The sequence below is a fragment of the Heterocephalus glaber genome, unplaced genomic scaffold (assembly GCF_053883595.1).
Source record: "Heterocephalus glaber isolate CG9 unplaced genomic scaffold, H.glaber_assembly_v1.0 deba00001444, whole genome shotgun sequence".
Taxonomy (NCBI): domain Eukaryota; kingdom Metazoa; phylum Chordata; class Mammalia; order Rodentia; family Bathyergidae; genus Heterocephalus; species Heterocephalus glaber.
In genome coordinates, this window is record NW_028258297.1 from 3,304,344 (window position 1) to 3,322,151 (window position 17,808).

A 17,808-nucleotide genomic window follows, 5' to 3' on the forward strand; every position below is an offset into this window, starting at 1 on the left:
GTTATATCTTGGATTAAAAGACAAGTTTAAAAAGATATTCTAACTGCTATAGGCTGAACTGTGTTCCTCAAATTCAAAGAAGCCCTAACCCAGAGTGTGACTATAGTATTCGGAGACAAGGGTCATAAAGAAGTAATTTGAGGTTAAATCAGGACATGATGGTGGGTCCCCATCTGACAGAATTAGCGTCCTTATCAGAGACATCACAGAGCTCCAGTGAGTCATCTCTATCTGTGTGTGTCTCTGCGTGTGTGTGTGTGTGTGTGTGTGTGTGTGTCTTCGCCTCATGTGCATAAGACCATGTGGGGGCACATCGAGGAAGTGACACCCACAAACCAGGAGGAGAATCCTCACCGGAAACTGAATCAGCCAGCTCCTTGACCCTGGACTTCCGGTCTATGAAACTGGGAGGATGAAACATCAGTTGTGTAAACACCCAATCTGTGGTGCTGTGCCACAGTGGCCCAAGCAGACTAGTATGCTAACCCATTTTTTAGAATATTTTACCCTAAGAAAATTACATTTTGTTTTTAAGTATTTTTGGCATGCCTGAACTTCTTCCTTTTATGAGCAATTTGAACACAGTCCAGGACTTCACCAGAAAGCTTCCAGAGTTTGCATTAGTATCTCAAGAATTGGCTCAGAACCAAAATCAAAGCCTCTTCTGATCCCATCACACCCCACACAACAAATTTAGGAAAAAGGTGACATTCTTCACCTTCCTACACAAAACCCGGTATCGTCTTCTTTTTCTTATTAACTGCTATGAAGTTGAACTTCCTAGATTATGTCCAGTGGCAAGAGCAAATGGATTAATTCTCACCCTCCATCCCTTGCTGTTTTCTTATTTTTTATGACTGAACCCTGAATCAAATTTCTAAAAATGAATTTTTCAGGTCCTAGTAAAGTAAGCAAAGCAGTGTGCAGCATAAAGAACCCTGGATTAAGCAAAGGCTGACTGCTCCTTGTTGGCTTCCAATCTTCAGCAGTTAGCCCCCCGGCTTCTATGAGCCTCAATTTCCTCACCTGAAAAATGAAGGTCAAAGGGCTCCTGCTATGTGGGGCCCATGCCAAACAAATGATGTGATCTACAGGAAGTTTTGATAAACGCCAAAGTCAGCACACCTGCAGAAGGCAGGAAGACACAATGCAGTGGCCAGCAGGGCCAGGCTGACACCAAGCGAAATGGCTTCATCACACATGCACAGGAATATGCTCTTCCTGTTAATGGAACATAAAATCCAGTGCCTCAGAAGACACTCCCAGTGACAGAGCACTGGGCCTCAGATAACAGCAGCCTGAACACGACACCCATTTGCGCCTAACAGAAGCCCTCTGCCAGGGCACAAAGGATCCGTGATCACCAACAAGCCCCTGTGAGAGAGGCAGTCAAGTGAACTGCCAGCAAGCAGGCAGCAGTGAGGAGACAGCATGTCACAGTGCCACACATTTTCCGAGCTCCTGAAAGGGAAAGGCTCAGCAGAACACAGGCCAAGCTGGCTGAGTGACCACGTGCGCTGGTCACTGTCATGAGGAAGCAGGCTGCCACTCATTCCTGCAGCACAGTACCCACAGCCCGGCACTGTCCTTTGCATCCTCGTTCCATTGGGCGGTGGCCAGACAGGTACTGGGGCCAGCCCTGGGCACACCCTCGGGCAGCTACCCGACTGCTGATGGCCCCCAAGTTCACAGGTCTATGTCTGCTCTGCCGAGATGCAGCCCCACCATCAGGCAGGGCAAGAGCGGGGCCTGGGGGCCGAGCTGTGAGGCCTAGCGGGTACCCAAGGCCGCCCCACCACCGCCACCATACAGGATGCTGGGTCCTTCCTCCTGACAAAGGATGGGAAAGAGCTCCTCCAGGTCCTCAAGGGTCAACAAAATCCAAAAGCAGCCCAGTGGTCTCCTTCTCCGTTCTCTCACTTTTTATCTTTAACATATTCAACTTCTCTCCTTCCTACTTGTGAGTGCTCAGAGCCCCCTGGAGCCCATCAGCATAAGAAGGGACTTCGACAAGGAAACTGGCTGGCCCTGGTCCCAGCATACTCTCGGAGGAAAGAGAGCAATCTAACAGAGCTGTGCAGAACAAAGCCCCACACCAAGCAGGGCCTCCGGCTCCTGAACAGAGAGTGACTGAAACAAGGACCGTGGGGATGAGACTGGCAGCAGGCAGCACAGCGCCTCAGGCCCTGGCTGGGTCCTTCTCGCTGCTCTCTCTTCCCCAGCCATCCATCACCACCTTGTTCCCACTCCCTTTGGAGAAGAGGAGTCACTTCCTGCCCGAGGTAGCAGCAGTACAGAAGGCACTCATCAAGGTTCTGCCAGGAGGGATAGCCAGGTGGAAGGACAAGGAGGAGAGACAATCCTGTGGCAAGCAGATGGCACAGAAGCCACCCTGTGGGGCACCAGAAAAGCCGTCCAATGACGGGGGGCAGGGACGGGGGACATTCAGGGCACTGCCATGACTGCAGCTCACCAGAAGGCCAACTCATCACTGTGGCCCCATGCGCAGATCTTCCCAGCAAGGTTTACTCACTCTTCATGCATAAAATAGACCGACAGTACTACTAGACTGGTGAAGGGTGAATGAAGTACTAGAAGCCCTTAGAGCAGGACCTGCCACAGAGTGAACACTTGAAAGTTAGTATCTCAGTCATTATCATCACCATAATCACCACCACCACTACCACCACCATTCCCATCCTCACCACCATGATTTCATCTTCATCACCACGATCACCATCATCAGCACCATCATCATCGGCCCTGCTAGCTAGGAGTGGTGATGTGACTTAGCTCTGATCAAAAAACCTGCTTTACCTGACAAAAAGACGCAGCCCAAGTGACCGCCCTTTGTGACACTACTAGATAATGACTGCCACCTTGTGGACATGAAGGAGAGGCTAAGTGACTTGAGAGTCAAGACTCCTAACAACACTGAGCCTGTGAGTCAGCGCCCATGCCTCCAGCATCTAAACAAAAACTGCTTCTCTACTTGTTTAAAGCCTCTGTGTCTGGTTTCCTGCTACCTGCCGCAAAAACATCCAACGCCTCTTGACACAGGCACCAGGTCAACTGATGACCCAGCAATACTGGTGACCGCTGAAAAACATGGGGCAAGAGAGGATAAAACTGCCAGCTGGCAGCTCCTGAGAGGACACTGGCTCACAAGGACAGGGATGCACTGCCATGAGCCACAAGAGGCTCAGAGCCCGAGGAGAGGACAGACGGACACACACTCAAATACTCAATACTCAATACTCAGTACTCAAATACTCATCAAATACTCACAGGAGCTACAGGGCAATGAATTCTTACTTTTCTCCTCTGCCACCTCAAAGACAGAAAATACACATCACAGCCTCACGATTATTCCATTAATTATGTAATATTCTAACGTACAAAAGAAATTATAAAAGAAAAAAGACAAACTTGTAAAGATTGATTTTTAAGACTGCTCCTTTAAAACTTACAGTAGACTTATCAACTTTTTTAACATTTGCTTTTAAGATTACACACCAAAACAAGTTATCTGAGAGGAACTTGAAAGGTTTCCCATTACTAAAGACATACTCTGCTCTAGATAAAAATGAAATGCTCGACTTCCACCAACTCATATTCAGTTTGCTTATTGTGAGCTGAGTGATACCACATGCAGTTCAAATACCACAGCGAGCAGTGAAAATGTCATGCAAAAAAAGGGAACTGGCAACACAGCAGGAATCAGGAGCCAGTGTGTTTATCTGTGGTCCTCACACCGCCTGCCCAGACCCCACCAGATCACACGGCAGATAAAAAAAAAAACACTGAGGGCAACTTCTCCTCGGGAGTTTGAAGGCCCAGGAAGAACTGATTAAGAGGTCAGAAGTAAGAGAAAAACTTAAAGCACACACTATAATAGATACCACGTGTGTAAACAGTGGCAGTTTTGGTTTGTTGATTTTACTATCTTTTCCATTTCTCTGGCTTTCAGTAACATTCCTGGTAAGGATCATCCAGAACCTCCAAGGTGCGGAAATGACCCAGAGCGAAGTGACAGGCCTGACTGCTCACAGGTGGGAGCACAGGGCGACAGCCTCCCTGATGCTGGGCGAAGGGATGGGAGGGAAGACAGAGGTCGCATGCCTCAGTGGGGCCAGGACAGGGACTCCCCACCACTGGCCCCGAGCTCTTACACCCCTGTCATTACCTGGCATCCTGCTTAAACATAGTCAGGACCAGCAAAAGCATCATTTCCCTTTTGAGGCCCCAGGAGAGCACGACACCCTTCACACTGAGTGCTCATTCATTCCACAAGCACACACTGTGCACCAGCTAGAAGCCAGGTCTAGTCCTATGCACTAGGGTGACAGTGGCAAAGGAACCTGAGGTCCAGCATGGACCTTGAGGCCCTTGTAGCCCTGGCCTCAGATGATAAGGTGCTGGTGAGGAATCGCCGACACCTAGGTGGACCCATAAACCCATGAGCCCTGGCTATGGGCTGAATGTATCTCCCAAATTTCATGTCGGAAACTCAATCCCCTAATTCATGTCGGAAACTCAATCCCCTAATTCATGTTGATGGCATTTGGAAGTAATTAAGATTAGATAAGGACATCAAGGCAGGGCCCCATGATGGCATCAGTGGTTTTACAAAAGGGGGAGAGACCCAAGCTGACCATGCTTGCCATCTTGCTATATGGTGCCCTCTACAGTGTTGATGTGGCAGGAGCCCTCACCAGGGCTGTGTAGATGCCACTACCTTGGTCAACACTTTTTTTTTTTCTCCATACTGGGGATCAAACTTAGGACCTTGCACTTGCGAGGCAGGAGTGTCACCACTGAGCTAAATCCCCCACCCTAGATGCTGCTATCTTGGAAAAGTGAACCTAAGAACTGCTATAAAAACTAGGAAAGTCCTCTTTTTAAAGCTTCATTTCACCCAAAGACTTTTTCCTAAAAAAAAAAACAGGCAGAGCCAAAGCCAGGCCTTCCTAGACCCCCTGCCTGCGAGCCCTGCCAGTCAGTGGCTGCGCAACGTCTTATACCTGAGATCCCAGCACCTGCTAGTACTCGGCACCCATCTGCAGCATTGATGGAAGGAAGCCTCACGGCTAGCAGAACTGGCCCAGCAAGCTCAGGCTCAGCAACTAACTGTGCGCCTCTGTTCAGAACCAGGTAGAAACATAGACAACTGGAGAGGACACACAGGCAGCCGGCCACAAAGAGGGCCTGGAGGAGGGGTGCTGGAGGGGGTGGGCGCAGGGGGCAGGGTGGAGGGGGTGGAGTGGGGGTAAAAGACAGCATCCCACTCTCTGGTCCAGCAGCTGGGTGTGGCTTCGGCACTGAGCATGCAGAGGTACAGCTGGAAGAGGAGCCAGGTGAAACCACAAAGACAGGTGGGGATTTGTTCCCTCTGTGTCCTGGGGTCTCTGCATTCTGGTAGCTCAAGGCAGTCCCTCTGTCGAGATTCCAGAACAAGACTAAATTAGCTGAAGCTTTCTTTGTCCCTCTCACATTTTCATCTCTTCTCAGCCTATCTTCACCTTTCTGTAAACACGATGAACACGCCCAGGCACAAACGTGTGTACATGCACAGATCCAACACAGTGCACAGGCTGTGGTGCCCGGGCCTGGCCACTAGAGGGCAATACTGGGCACTGGAGCGCAGAAACACCTCGGGGCAAGCCTCTGCCTGGACCAGACAACAAGCTCTCTGTTAAAACCCACAGGAGAGAAAATGACTTCAAGCCTCCAAAATGAGGCCCCCAGTGCACGCTACCCAGAAGCGAGGGAGACCTGGATGGTAGGAGCCCTGCCCTGCTGCAGGGTTGCAGAGGCCGCCTCCAACTTAACAGGTGGTACAGGGGTGAGGTGCAGGTTAATGGCACAGTGTGTGATGGCACCAATCCCCAAGCATGTGGACATCCTGCTTTCCCTGGCTCCTGCTTCACAGGCCACGACTCCTCATCTCCCCAGAGAAACAGGACATTTCTCAGTGTGTCTGACTTCTGTGTCCACCAGCAGTTCCTCTGTCCTCGCAGGCCCTGAAGTCCAAGCTATGCTGGTTCAGCTCTCTCCAGTCTACTCAGCTTCATGTAAAATCAGCCAGCCACCACCCCCAGGTCCCATCCAGCCACTCGATGGGAACCAACCACCCCACTGCAGCCAGGCCCTCGGCTCCTTTCCCAGGCTCCTGTCGCTGCTTCCCTGCCCTCCAAGGCCTTTTACATGCCCTCACTCATGCCTTTCTCCCACCTCCACCTAGATATGGCTCTCATCTTAAAGCCTAGCCAGATGCTCCTGTGGGGACCTGCAGCATGATCAGCGCTGGCCCCTCTCGAAGGGAAGGTAATGCTTCTTGTTCTGGCGTCAGAAGGCTAAGCGCAGTAGGGCTGGGCTTCCTGCGCAGGATGCCTCCTGGGCCCACTGCTGCAAGTTGGTTACCTGGCAGCCCAAGGGGAGCTGCGCTCTCTGCAGATCACCAGATCACATTCCCACTCCGGCACGCAACCAACACACGTGCCTCCCCGAGTGCCAGGCTTCAAAGCAGGCAGTCTTCGTAGGAGTAAATATTGAGTCGATGCTAGGAGGGGATGAGCTGTTAAGTTCTATTTGCTACTTTCATCCCTGTGCTTGTAACAGAGCACGCACTAAACAAAGAAAGCAGCACCCGCTGGACGACGATGTTCAGCAGGAAGAATCATTCTGCGGGTACTTCACACACCAGCGGTTTGCTTCCCCAATGTAGGCAAATATTTGCCACTTAGGCTTTTACGTACTGTGAAGATGATGTATTCTACTGTCCTCAGAGCTACCTTAAAGGGCTTAGGAAATGGGCAACTTACCAGCTATGCTTTCTCTTGCTGCTAAATACAAATCCAATGATTGTGTAACTCTGAAAGTTCTGGCTGTAGCTTTTGCATTTTGGATTTGATATTTAAACAGAACCAGAAAAAAGAAAAAAACCCATAATCACAATAACCTTACAGAAGAATTTGCTTTTTACATGCTAACATTCCTATCTACCCATACATACCTTTTCCCACAAGTCCTAAGAGGTTTATTTGTTAGTGTGATTTTAATTTCCAAAAGTTGGCCCAATGACGAAGTTCACAAGGAGATCCAAGCTGGTGCTCAGAGCCTGATGGGAACAGGACCCTCCCTGCAAGCCAGTCCCTTTCCATCGGCTCTCTCCCGGCCACCTGCCCAGAGCCAGCCAGAAGCCACTGAACCCACCTGTGAACTACCTTGACCTATTACCAATCACTGGCGTGGCCATACTATAATTATCAGTACTATAAAAATCAAGGTAGAGGGCAAGCTGGTCAATGCAAATGCTGGTAATAACAATAACAAAAGCACACACCGCTTGGAGTGTTTATTAGCAGCCCACACCCTCCTGAGCACTGCATGAGTATCATCACAGGCTGCAAACTGGAGCCTGTGGTCACCACATCTCCCAGCTGAGCAAGGGCCCTGAGGCACAGGATCATGAGTTACCCACTCACTCATCATCTCCCCAAAGGCGACCAACTCTGAAAACTACTCTCCCGGGCACTACATGGTTCTGCCTCCCCACATGGCCTCAGCAGAGAAGGCAACCAGGGGCTAAGGTCAGTACGAAAGCCACGAGACTACGCTCCTCTAATCTGCCTTTCCCTCCTATCCAGTTCTGACCTGAGAATCACAAGTGTCGTCCTGCATTCTTCCCGCTCCCCACAACCACACCAAGGGCTTCTCTGTGAATGGTATCGGGCTCAGATGGCTGAAGGAAAGTTCCCAAGTGTTTCGTAACAAGGACAATTAGGAGTCACCTACATACCCACCGGGAGGGGGTGGGTGAAATAAACTAGAGGTCACCCATAGAATAGCACGCAATTCCCTATGAACCAAGGGAAAATACACACAGTTAAATTCAAGAAAGAATAGTGCTGCCGCTCATGAGGAGAAAGAAATCTACTGCCTAAAAGCACCCAAGCCTCTCTTTACAGAGGAATTCTAATTACCACGGGGAAAGAGCAGCCTGTCCGCGGAAAGAGCTGGCACACCGCTCTGCCAAGCGACCAGAGTTAGCATGAGGGCGTTAGGACAAATGGACAGCGCACACCTCCTGCCAGGACCAAGAAGATCCCACGTCTCCCCCATGACACCCCTGCCAAAAGTGATTAACGCAGACCGTATCACGAGGACACATCACACAAACAACAACTGAACAACTGCCAGCGCTCCTCACATGTCAGGATCAAAGGCAAAGCGGCAAGCGACCGAACCACCGCTGCTCCAGGTTAATGGAGACTGAGAGACGTGGCAGCTGAACGGAATGCATAATCCTGCTCTGGAAAAAAAGCGAGAAAGAACATCACTGGGAAAGGTGGCAAAGTGACCGTGCAAAACAATACGATAGTACTGTGTCACTGCTACATTTCTTTATTTTAGCAACACCACCGTGACTATCTAAAGAATATCTGCACTCTTAGGAAACACAGTCAAGTGTTTTGGACCAAAGGGACAGGCAATTCCAACGGCCGCTCAAGTGCTTCAGGGAAAACACACAAACACACACAGAGATGGAGACCAGAGATGGAAGCCACAGTGAGTCTGGCTCACAAGCCGAGGGGAGCTGCCTGCACTGCTCTGGCAGCTCTACTGCAGGCTGAAAAGGTGAGAGACCGCAGCGTCTGAAACTGAGCACAGCCATTCTGGAAGGAGTCGCCCTGCTCCGCCCTCTGCCGCACAGCTTCCCAGGCACAGGGCTCCGTCCGGCAGCCCATCCACGTGCCCCACCCGCCACCTCCTGGCCAAAACAGGCACTGCATGCCCAGTGCTCGGGCCCTCAGAGCGCCACTCTGGCACCACCAGTAGCTGTCTCTTCCAATATTTGTCCCCCAACTGTGAGTGATCTCATGGCCAAGCCCACTCCTCTGCCTAGCACAGTGGCCTCAACGAAGATGACCCGTGTAAGTGACAGAAGGGAGCTGTACTCGGTGGGAATTCCGACAGAGAGGCTGGCAAGCAGGCAGGTGCCTCGGAATCTAGGCAGACTCCGCCAAGGTCCTATGGGCCTCACCCAGCTCCCCAGGAAGACTCGGGCTGGTGCCTATCCTCTCGAAGTCTGTCCCCCTGCCTCTGGACCAGCGTGTCCCATTGTGAGCCTCTGTCTTCATCAGCCTCTGGAGAAGTAGGAGGCCACCTGGCCAGTCTGGCAGGGCACACTGAGAACAGCAGCAGGAAATGGGGGCACCAAGGAAAGAGGAACAGAAAACAAGCTGTGGAATGACAACAGAGGCATGTCTAGAGGAACTGGCCAGACATCTGGTAGCTCGGGGACTTTCCAGCATGAAAGCATAGCACAGCAACTTCCTCCAAGGGGACCCACAGGGACACACATGCACTGCGCGCCAGTCCCACTGCGCAGGACTCACCAAGGTCGGTGTTGGGTTCGGCAAGCAGCTGCTTGAACTTGTCGAGCCGAGAGGCCTCTCTCTCACTCAGCGCTGAGCTTCCCAGGGTGCTGGGCTCGGGCATCCCACCCAGCGTAACGGTGGCTGAGTGGGGGAGAGACTGGGACCTCTGCAGAGGGACCGGGTCACTGGCGCTTTCTGCAAGGGGTGAGAGAACAGCAGTGAGGGGAAGGGGGAGGACCCGCCTTGGCTATCCCATCATCTCTCTGTAAACGGCGTGGGGTCGCAACTCTCCCTCCCATCACCCTGCACACGGGGCCTCAGGTTCGTGAGCAACAACAGTTAAGCGTCACCTGTATATTCCCTGCCTCCCTGTGCTATTCACCAATAAAATTTACACCTCTGCATTAGAGCAAACAGTGACAGCCAGAAAAGTCCTGGCCACCTGAGAGCTGTCGTAGTCATGCCCTCCAGTGCCTGGACCACAGATGAGGCTGCCCAGGTGACACAACCCACAGATGTGCTGTGGAAGAGGCCTGCATGTGGGGACCAAGTCCATCAAGTCACCTTGCGAGGAGAGGATGACACATCAAGGGCATCGAGGTCAAGACAGGGGACCGGGACCCCCCAGAGCACACCTGACACCACCACGTCCTGATCCCCTGGGACCGCACCACAGCCCTGGGAGTGAGGAAATCAAGGCAGCCAGGTAGGTGAGGGAGGGCAGCCACCCAGGCCCAGAGTGCCAGCTTGCCTACCAGGCCAGCTGCTGCACACAAAGGCCCCGGTGACCACGAGGACCGAGGGGAGATGTGATGATGAGTTCTATCAGGAGCCAGGATAGGGAGAGCTGGGGGAAGAGCTGAAGGAGCCCAGGTCACCCAATAGAGCCACCCAGGACCAACAGGCAAGAGGCTCTGAGGGATGGATGTCACCCAGCAGCTCACCTTTCAAAGCTGGCAATGTAAACTCCAGGAAAAGGAACAAGAACAATGCCATGGAGCCAAAGTGCTGATGTCCACTTCCGCCAGCTGCAGGAAGATCAGGCAAGAGCACCACTCCCTCCACTAGTTTGCTCCCCTCCCTGTGGCCTGGCTCCCTCACGGTGCAGGGCTTCACCCAGCAGCCCTCAGGCCACCCAGGAGGAGGCAGCCCAGAAGCTGGCCCAGTTAAGTCTAGATAACATGCTAAGTAGAGGTACAGCCTGCTCCTGACGACCCTGTTGCCCCTGTGTCCCCAGCAGGCAGTGTTCATAGGAGGCCTCCTCCCTTCCCTAAGAGCCACCCTGGCAAAGTGAGGGAGATGGGGACTCAGTGCTCCTTTGTCCTTTTGTCACCTTGGCTGCATTCGAGATCCTGTAGGAAAAGCGTTCAGCAGAAGAACAATGCCACACCTCCAGGGTGTTTACTTGGATCAGGAGAGATAATGAGAAGACAACCCCCCCATGCCTGAAGCCCCTAAGGGCCACTCCCTCCTGAGCAGGACACACTTCTTTCCCTCCTTTAAGATGCAGCAGGTGTAGGGCCGGGAATTTAGCTCAGTGGTTCCAGTGCCTGCCTTGCAAGCACAAGGTCCCAAGTTTGATCCCCAGTACCAAAAAAAAAAAAAAAAAAAAAAAGATGCAGCAGGTGGAACCCTGACAGCAACAGCAGTATCCCTGGAGGAAACTAAGCCAGACCTTACAACTGTGACCAGAAGGCACACCAACGTCCCAGCACAGGGCAAAGGGACCATCATCAGCTGATGTCCACACAGACTGTCACAACTCCGTCTTCATCAACTGCAGAGACAGCTCTTATCCAGCCCACCACCCATGAAGCAAAGACCTCAAGAGCCCTACCAGCCAAGGACAGGCTTCTGCCCTTCACTCCAATGTCACTAAGTGAGTAAAGTGCACATGTTCTCAAGTATGGCGATGAGAGAGTGCCCAGGTATCCACCAAGAAAGACTGGACAGCCACAGGTGAGCACAGGCACAGTGCAGGCTGCCCACAACCACCCAATGCACACACTGGTTTCACCCCACCTCCTACCTGGCATGCTGGCCACAGGCACTTACAAGTGATGTCCAGCTCCCCACAAGGTGACACATGTGACTGGAGCACCAGAGAAGCTCAAATGGACCCAAACACAAGACGTGGCACATTTACAAGCCCAGGGAAGTAGACTGTGCCCTATGAGATGGACTAGTCTAGGACACTTAGACCAGCAAAGCTGTGTGTGTGGGCATGAAGCACAGTGGGACTCGCACATCAATCACTGGGGCAGAGGCCCTGGCCCCTGGGTAGGGAGGTGTAAGAGTGCTGCAGGGGCAGGGCACAGGAATGAGCTGCGAGGACACCAGGCCATAGGCAAATCATGTTTACCAGCACTGATGCGCTACAGGACCCAAGGAAAAACACAACTGAGGCATGGTCCTCCCTTCTAGGAACTTGCAAAGTGTCTTAGTTACTTTTCTCATTGCTGGGACAAAATACCCAAGACCTACAAGTTAAAGAAGGAAAGGTTTATTTTAGTTCATAGTTTGTAGAGATTTCAGTCCATAATCTGCTGGCTCCAGGGCATGGCAGAAAAGAAACAATCCATGGCAGGATAGGCAGGAAGCAGCAAAGCAGCAGCATGAAGCCTCCCTTTCTCTTTTATCCTATCCAGGCTCACCCCTAAGGGGGGGGGGGGGGCCTGCTTCCCGTTACCCATATCCAGAACTATGCTAAACCAATCACTGGGCTAACTTAGTACCAGACACCCTTAATCCCAGTGTTACACGCCTGTGATCCAGTATCACACACCCATTCTGCAGCCACCTCCCAAAAGCCCCACCTCTTAGCACATGAGGCTATGGGAGAACATCTAGGTACAAGCCTTAACACTACCTGCAGGTGTCGTACGCAGTCAGATGGATGCAGCCCCGACACTCCCATCTCAGGAGAAGTTGGGTGCTGAGCACCATCTCAGCCCTTACCTAGCACATCCAGTGACACAGACTCTGACCCATGGCCCCAAACTGTCCATGACAGTCCCACCTGTCCCCTGGGGATAAGATCATGTAGTAAGGCCAGTGGGAACAGCAGGGACTCCGCAGCCAGATACCCTGGGTTTGAATCCCAGCCCTACTAGTCAGGGAGCAGCTCTGGGTCCTCACAGTGCCTCATCAGTGAAAGAGGAATAACAACCTGTCTTCCCTCCCACAAGTTTAAGGAGGAGCTGCTGCAAAGTTTAATGAGTTTATTATCAAAAGGGCTGGCTACAATATCTACACTCAGTAAATGATCAAATGTTATCATTATTATTATTTTGAATTACCCAAAAAAGGTGGGCCCAGCAAGCAAACACAAGAAAGCAAGCCAACTCTAAAAAGGTGGAAGAGGCCAGGGATTTAGCTCAGTGATTTTCCCACCTGCTGCGCAAGCACAAGGACCCAAGTTCAATCCCCAGCACCAAAAATAAATAAATAAATAAAAGGTGGAAGCACAAGGAACAAGATCATGGACCCCTTCTCTTGGGCACAAGCTGTCTTGAGCAACAGCAGGGGCATCCCCTGCAGGGGCACCCTGGGGTTACCTGCATTAGGACCCTCACATACTGTGCAGTCCAGCCCACTCCTGGCTCCTGCATATAGGGGTGCTGAGGATGGTGGCAATCACAGAGAACCCAGCTCAGCCCCAGGGGCTCAAGACGCTGTCTCCACAGCAGGCTGAATCTCACCAGCACAGCGCAAGAGCAGGTGAACTCAGGGCTCCTGCCAACACCCAGAGCCTGCCACAGCTGGATCTGAGCACGCAGGAGGTGGGAAATGTGCGCCTTCGTCACCATCGGGACTTTCAACCAAATGCAAAAGCCGTAACTTATTTCCATTTACAAGTTCAAGTGCTTTTAAACTTGTTAGACTCTGATATAAAAACTGATTAAGTGAAATAATTCATAACACCCACACCTAGAGTCTTGTAACATGTTAGTAGTTCATCGATTCCTAGAAAGAATTTTTGAAAACCAGAGTAAGTATGAAATCCAGTTCTGAATTTACTTGCAGGGTGACCTCAGAGACCTACAATGATCCCTGCTTTCTCTCCTGTTAATGTGGGGAGAGCACCCTAATCCAGTATGTGCGAGACTTAGCCTAGCCGGTGTCCCTCAGAGGGAGAAAGGTGCTCCTAGACCCTGTGCCCCCATGGCCTGCCCACAAGAGCCACAGGCCTGCATCACATTTAGAGGAGGTTCACTGTGCTTGGAGGGCAGAGAAAAGCACATCAGGACCCCAGAGGAAAGCAAAGGCTGCTCCCCACCTCACAGTGCTGCGGCTGCCATGGGCCATCAGGGCGAGGAGTCCTGTTGCAGGTAGAACAGCCCTCCTCAGCCCCCACCATGAGCACCCGGCCCACTTCAGCTGTCCCGGACCTGCACACACCTCCACTGGGCTCCTCCTACCTGCAGCACAGGATGTGTGGCTCTCACTGACTGACTTCACCAGCCGGAGGTCACCAATCAGGGCTGGTGGTGGTTCTGCCACAGGCTGCAGCTCCGGCTCAGGCGTAGGCACCTGCTGTGGTGCAGGCCGGCCCTGCTGCTGGCTGTGGTTCCGCAGGACGCGGTGGGCTGTCTCCATGACCACCTCGGTGTTCAGGCTCTGGGCTGCCATGGCCAGGAGCTCATCGTCATCCTCCCCCGCGTCCCATGCATCGCTGGTGTTGCTCTCAAACTCCTGGAAGGTGCTGACCCTCTTGGCCTTCACTGGGGTGGTCGGCACCTTGGGTGTGGACTTGAGCAAACTGCAAGGCAAAGGCACCATTACTGTGCACACTCAGAGCTAGAGAGTGTTCACCTAAATTGGCCAGAAAAGAACCCCTAGATAAGAAGATACTTCAATCCTGATGAGGGCGGCATGCAGAGCAAACAGCTCACAGAGACAACAAAGACCAAGACTTAGTGACAGGGAGAGGAACGATTCAGGGCACAGCTGAGCAAGTAGCTTCTGCCACTGGCAGAGAAGCACAAGGCTGCAAAGAAGCACAGGGCTGCAGGGATGGTGAGCAGACCCACATCCCCAATTCACTTCCAGAAGAGCCTGTACCACATTCCATTCCCGGCATCTCAGCAAAGCTAGAGGCTGGGCAGGCAGGACTTTGGTGCACAGATGGGGAGACATCATCATTTACAGGAGAGCCCCCAAACATGGCCACATTCGCCCACACGCCATTCATCAGACATGTGTCAGACACACCCTAGCTCCCACCTGCTCTCGGGAAGGAGACACGACATGGGCAGGGCAGGCAGGGAGTACAGGGGAGAACAGCGGCCAGGCTGCCAGCCAGCTCAAGTCTGGCTCTGTGCTCCCGTGAGGGGCTCCAGCCCTTGCCCACATCAGGCTGCAGTCCACGTCCGTCTCCCCACTGTAGGACAAGCTACACAAGGACAGCTAGGAGCTGGAAGGAAGCAGAAGACACTGGCTGCCCCGGCCCGCCTCTAATCAGAGCCCTGAAGCCTTGGTTGGGAAACCTCACTTACGTGCTGTGCAACAGTGGATCAAAAGGGGGGTGCTGGGCTCCATACACATGCTGGATGCTAATGAAAGAGAAAGAGAAAAAATCAGCTTTGCTTGGGCTGTGTCAGAAACCCGCAGTGAACTCAAGAGAGAGCCAGCTCCGAGTAGACCACACGATGGGGGAAGCAGCATTCCATGAGCTGCTGGCCTCTCCAGCCACCCAGGGTCAGCAGAGCTGGCTGAGGAGGGATGAATGGCACCACACAGGCCCAGAGTCCACAGACAAACAGGGCATTCAGGCCTCTCCTAAGAGCAGGCGCAGCTCGGAGCCACAGCTCTCCAGGCGCCACCACAGAACCTGGGAGCCCACCGCTGGGACAAGGGCACTGGAGGCACTGAGGGTCATGCAGCCTCAGCTCACAGATGGCATCTAACAGACAGGACTAACACCCAGGAGCAATGCCGAGCTCGTATCAGGGACTATTTTGTCTTAAATTCGACTGCAGTATCACAAAAAAGATCAACATAACTTTTTAAAAGATTTGACTGTTCTATTTTACACCTTTTACGCTTGTCACAGTACATCTGGAAAACACACAGAAACAGAACACCCACAAGAGAGACCCAGCTGGTCAGCTGAGCCCTTTCCCCTGCTGACTCCAGCTGGGGTGACCATGTGCCCCGGCCAGGCCAGGGAGAAAGAAATGGAGTCTGTGTCTTTTCCAACAAAAACAGACATGCTTGGCCCTAGCTTCTCCCTGCTGGGAACAGAGAAGGTGAGGCCTGGGTACCTACCCAGAGACACCACCAAGAAGGTGGCAGGGCAGAAGGCAGACATCCTTGGAGGCTTCGCTAAGCAGCCAGTCCAAGCCTGGCCCTTCCCTCGACTTCAGGCACATAACAAAAATCCTTGCTTATTTAACCCTCTGTCCTGGGACACACTAACGGATAGGTTCACAGAGCAGAGAAGCCACTGTGACATTGGGGTGCAGCACCTGGAGGCATGCATGTGTGTAATGACGAACACAGGCAAAGAGCTGTTTAGATGACAGATGAATGTTCTAGTCTTTTTCATGAAATCCTACCTTCCTTTCTTAGTAATAGATCATGACTATTTCTGCATATCATTATTTATTCTTCTTCAGTATATTTACTTACATTATATGCCTTGCTTGAAAAAGAATATGTGCAGTAATAGAGCACACATGACTTTCCTATGCATTTCTCTGCAGCTCCTTGTAAATGTACAAGTATTTCAAAATAAAAAGATTTTTTAAACCACAGGAACAGAAGCTCCAGCTACTTCGTCTGTGGCCATGCCACCTCCCTGGACAATACCACTCCTCATCTCACACTGTGCCACCATGTGGCCACAATGTACTGAGTTTAACCAGTGCTGACCAAGACATTTCACTTATTTGATTGTGATCACGAAAAGAGCAACATGGCCTCTGGAGACAAATTCTACACTCTAACACTCTCTTGAGGATGCACTCCTGGAATCAGAGGGCTGCAATGTAAGACAGGCACTTAAGGAGCCGCTGATCCCCGCTGCCAGAGGGCAGAAAGTAGCTCCTATGGGCCCCAGCAAGCAAGGCTTGGGGGACAGAGAGAGGGCGCCTCAGTGTTGAGTGTGTCTCCTCCTGATTATAAGTGAGGGTGAACAACTTCTATAAATTCTGCTCATTTCTTTCTCTTCTTCCTATAAACTGTTTACGCTTTTGTCCATTTCCTATCAGGGTCTTTACCCTCTTAGTGATGTGTAAAAACCTCTTTGTCAAAAGGGAATTCATACCTTGGTAATTGAGATGATGTGGTCAGCAACAGCAACCCCACCAAAGATGTCCGAGTCCCAGTGCACAGACCCTGTGAATGTGTCACCATGTACGGCAATGGGGACTCTGAGGATGTGCCCGAGAATATAAATCCTGAATGGGAGATTACCTGGGCTACCCAGATGGGCCCACACTGATCATGAGCACGTAAAACCAGAGCACGTTCCCCAGACTGTGGTCGGAGGGCCCAGAGGAGTCATTACTCTGACAGCCATCAGAGACAGCACCAGCTTTGGACATGAGAAAGGGCTTCGAGCCAAGGACTGTGCACACCTCTTAAAGCTGGACAGGGCAGAGAAAGGCTTCTCCCCTGGGGCCTACAGGAGGAGCCAGCCCTGCCAACAGCCTGATTTTAGCCCTGAGAAACCTGGGTTGCACTCCTGACCTCCAGAGCCCTAAGTTCATGTTCTGTTCTAAGTCAGTAAGTGTGTGGTAGTTTGCCAGAGCAGCAACAGGAAACACACAAGTGGCAAATCTTTTTTCCTGGTCATGGGAGACCAGGTCAGTCCTGGTGACAAGAGGTCGGTCGGTCCTGACTATGAGAGGCTAGACCCACCATTCCTTTATCCTCTCCATGAGTTCACTTTGAGAAATATTCTTCTGACACTACACAAATATCTTATGTGCTTGCTCCATACTTCTATGACTTCATTTTTTCACTCCAAGTAGAATTTGTTATATTTCAATATGCAGTGTTTAGTAAGGCAATTTTTCTAAAAAATAATCAGTTGTTCTAATGCCATTTATTAAAATAACTTCATCTTCCCAATGGTTTAGGGTATGTTAAAATATTATATTAGAGCCAGGTATGGTAGCACATGCCTATAATCCCAGCACTCAGGAGGCTGAGACAGGACGATTACTGTGAGTTTGAGGATAGTCTGAACTATATAGCAAGACTGTCTCTTAAAACAAAATATTGTATTACATTATATATTGAGTCATTTTTCAGTGTTCTATTTCCTATTCATTCCTATACCTACAGAACAATAGTTTATATCAAATGTTTACTTTTTTTGTGGTACTGGGGATTGAACCTAGAACCTCTGCACTGAGCTACAACCCAGCACTTTTTGTTGTTGTTGTTTTGAGACAGGATCTTGCTAAGCTGCTAA

The 17,808-nt window shown here is 51.4% G+C and overlaps 1 protein-coding gene across 18 annotated transcripts in view; it reads right to left on the reverse strand.

The window, feature by feature from the left end:
- Tbc1d22a (TBC1 domain family member 22A) overlaps positions 1–17,808 on the reverse strand; it is a 448,179-nt gene that overhangs the window by 409,319 nt on the left and 21,052 nt on the right. For 14 of the 18 annotated variants that reach the window (XR_015452208.1, XR_015452207.1, XR_015452209.1 and 11 more), the window contains exons 2-4: positions 14,882–14,938; positions 13,805–14,145; positions 9,402–9,578 (exon numbers count right to left, since the gene is read on the reverse strand). Coding sequence is in view for 15 of the 18 variants with exons in the window: in XM_087213680.1 (XP_087069806.1) it covers positions 9,402–9,578; positions 13,805–14,145; positions 14,882–14,938 (575 nt within the window). In the remaining 3 variants the exon portion in view is untranslated. The remainder of the gene's footprint in view (positions 1–9,401; positions 9,579–13,804; positions 14,146–14,881; positions 14,939–17,808) is intronic. The other 4 variants (XM_087213676.1, XM_087213679.1, XM_087213678.1 and 1 more) reach the window with 2 other exon arrangements.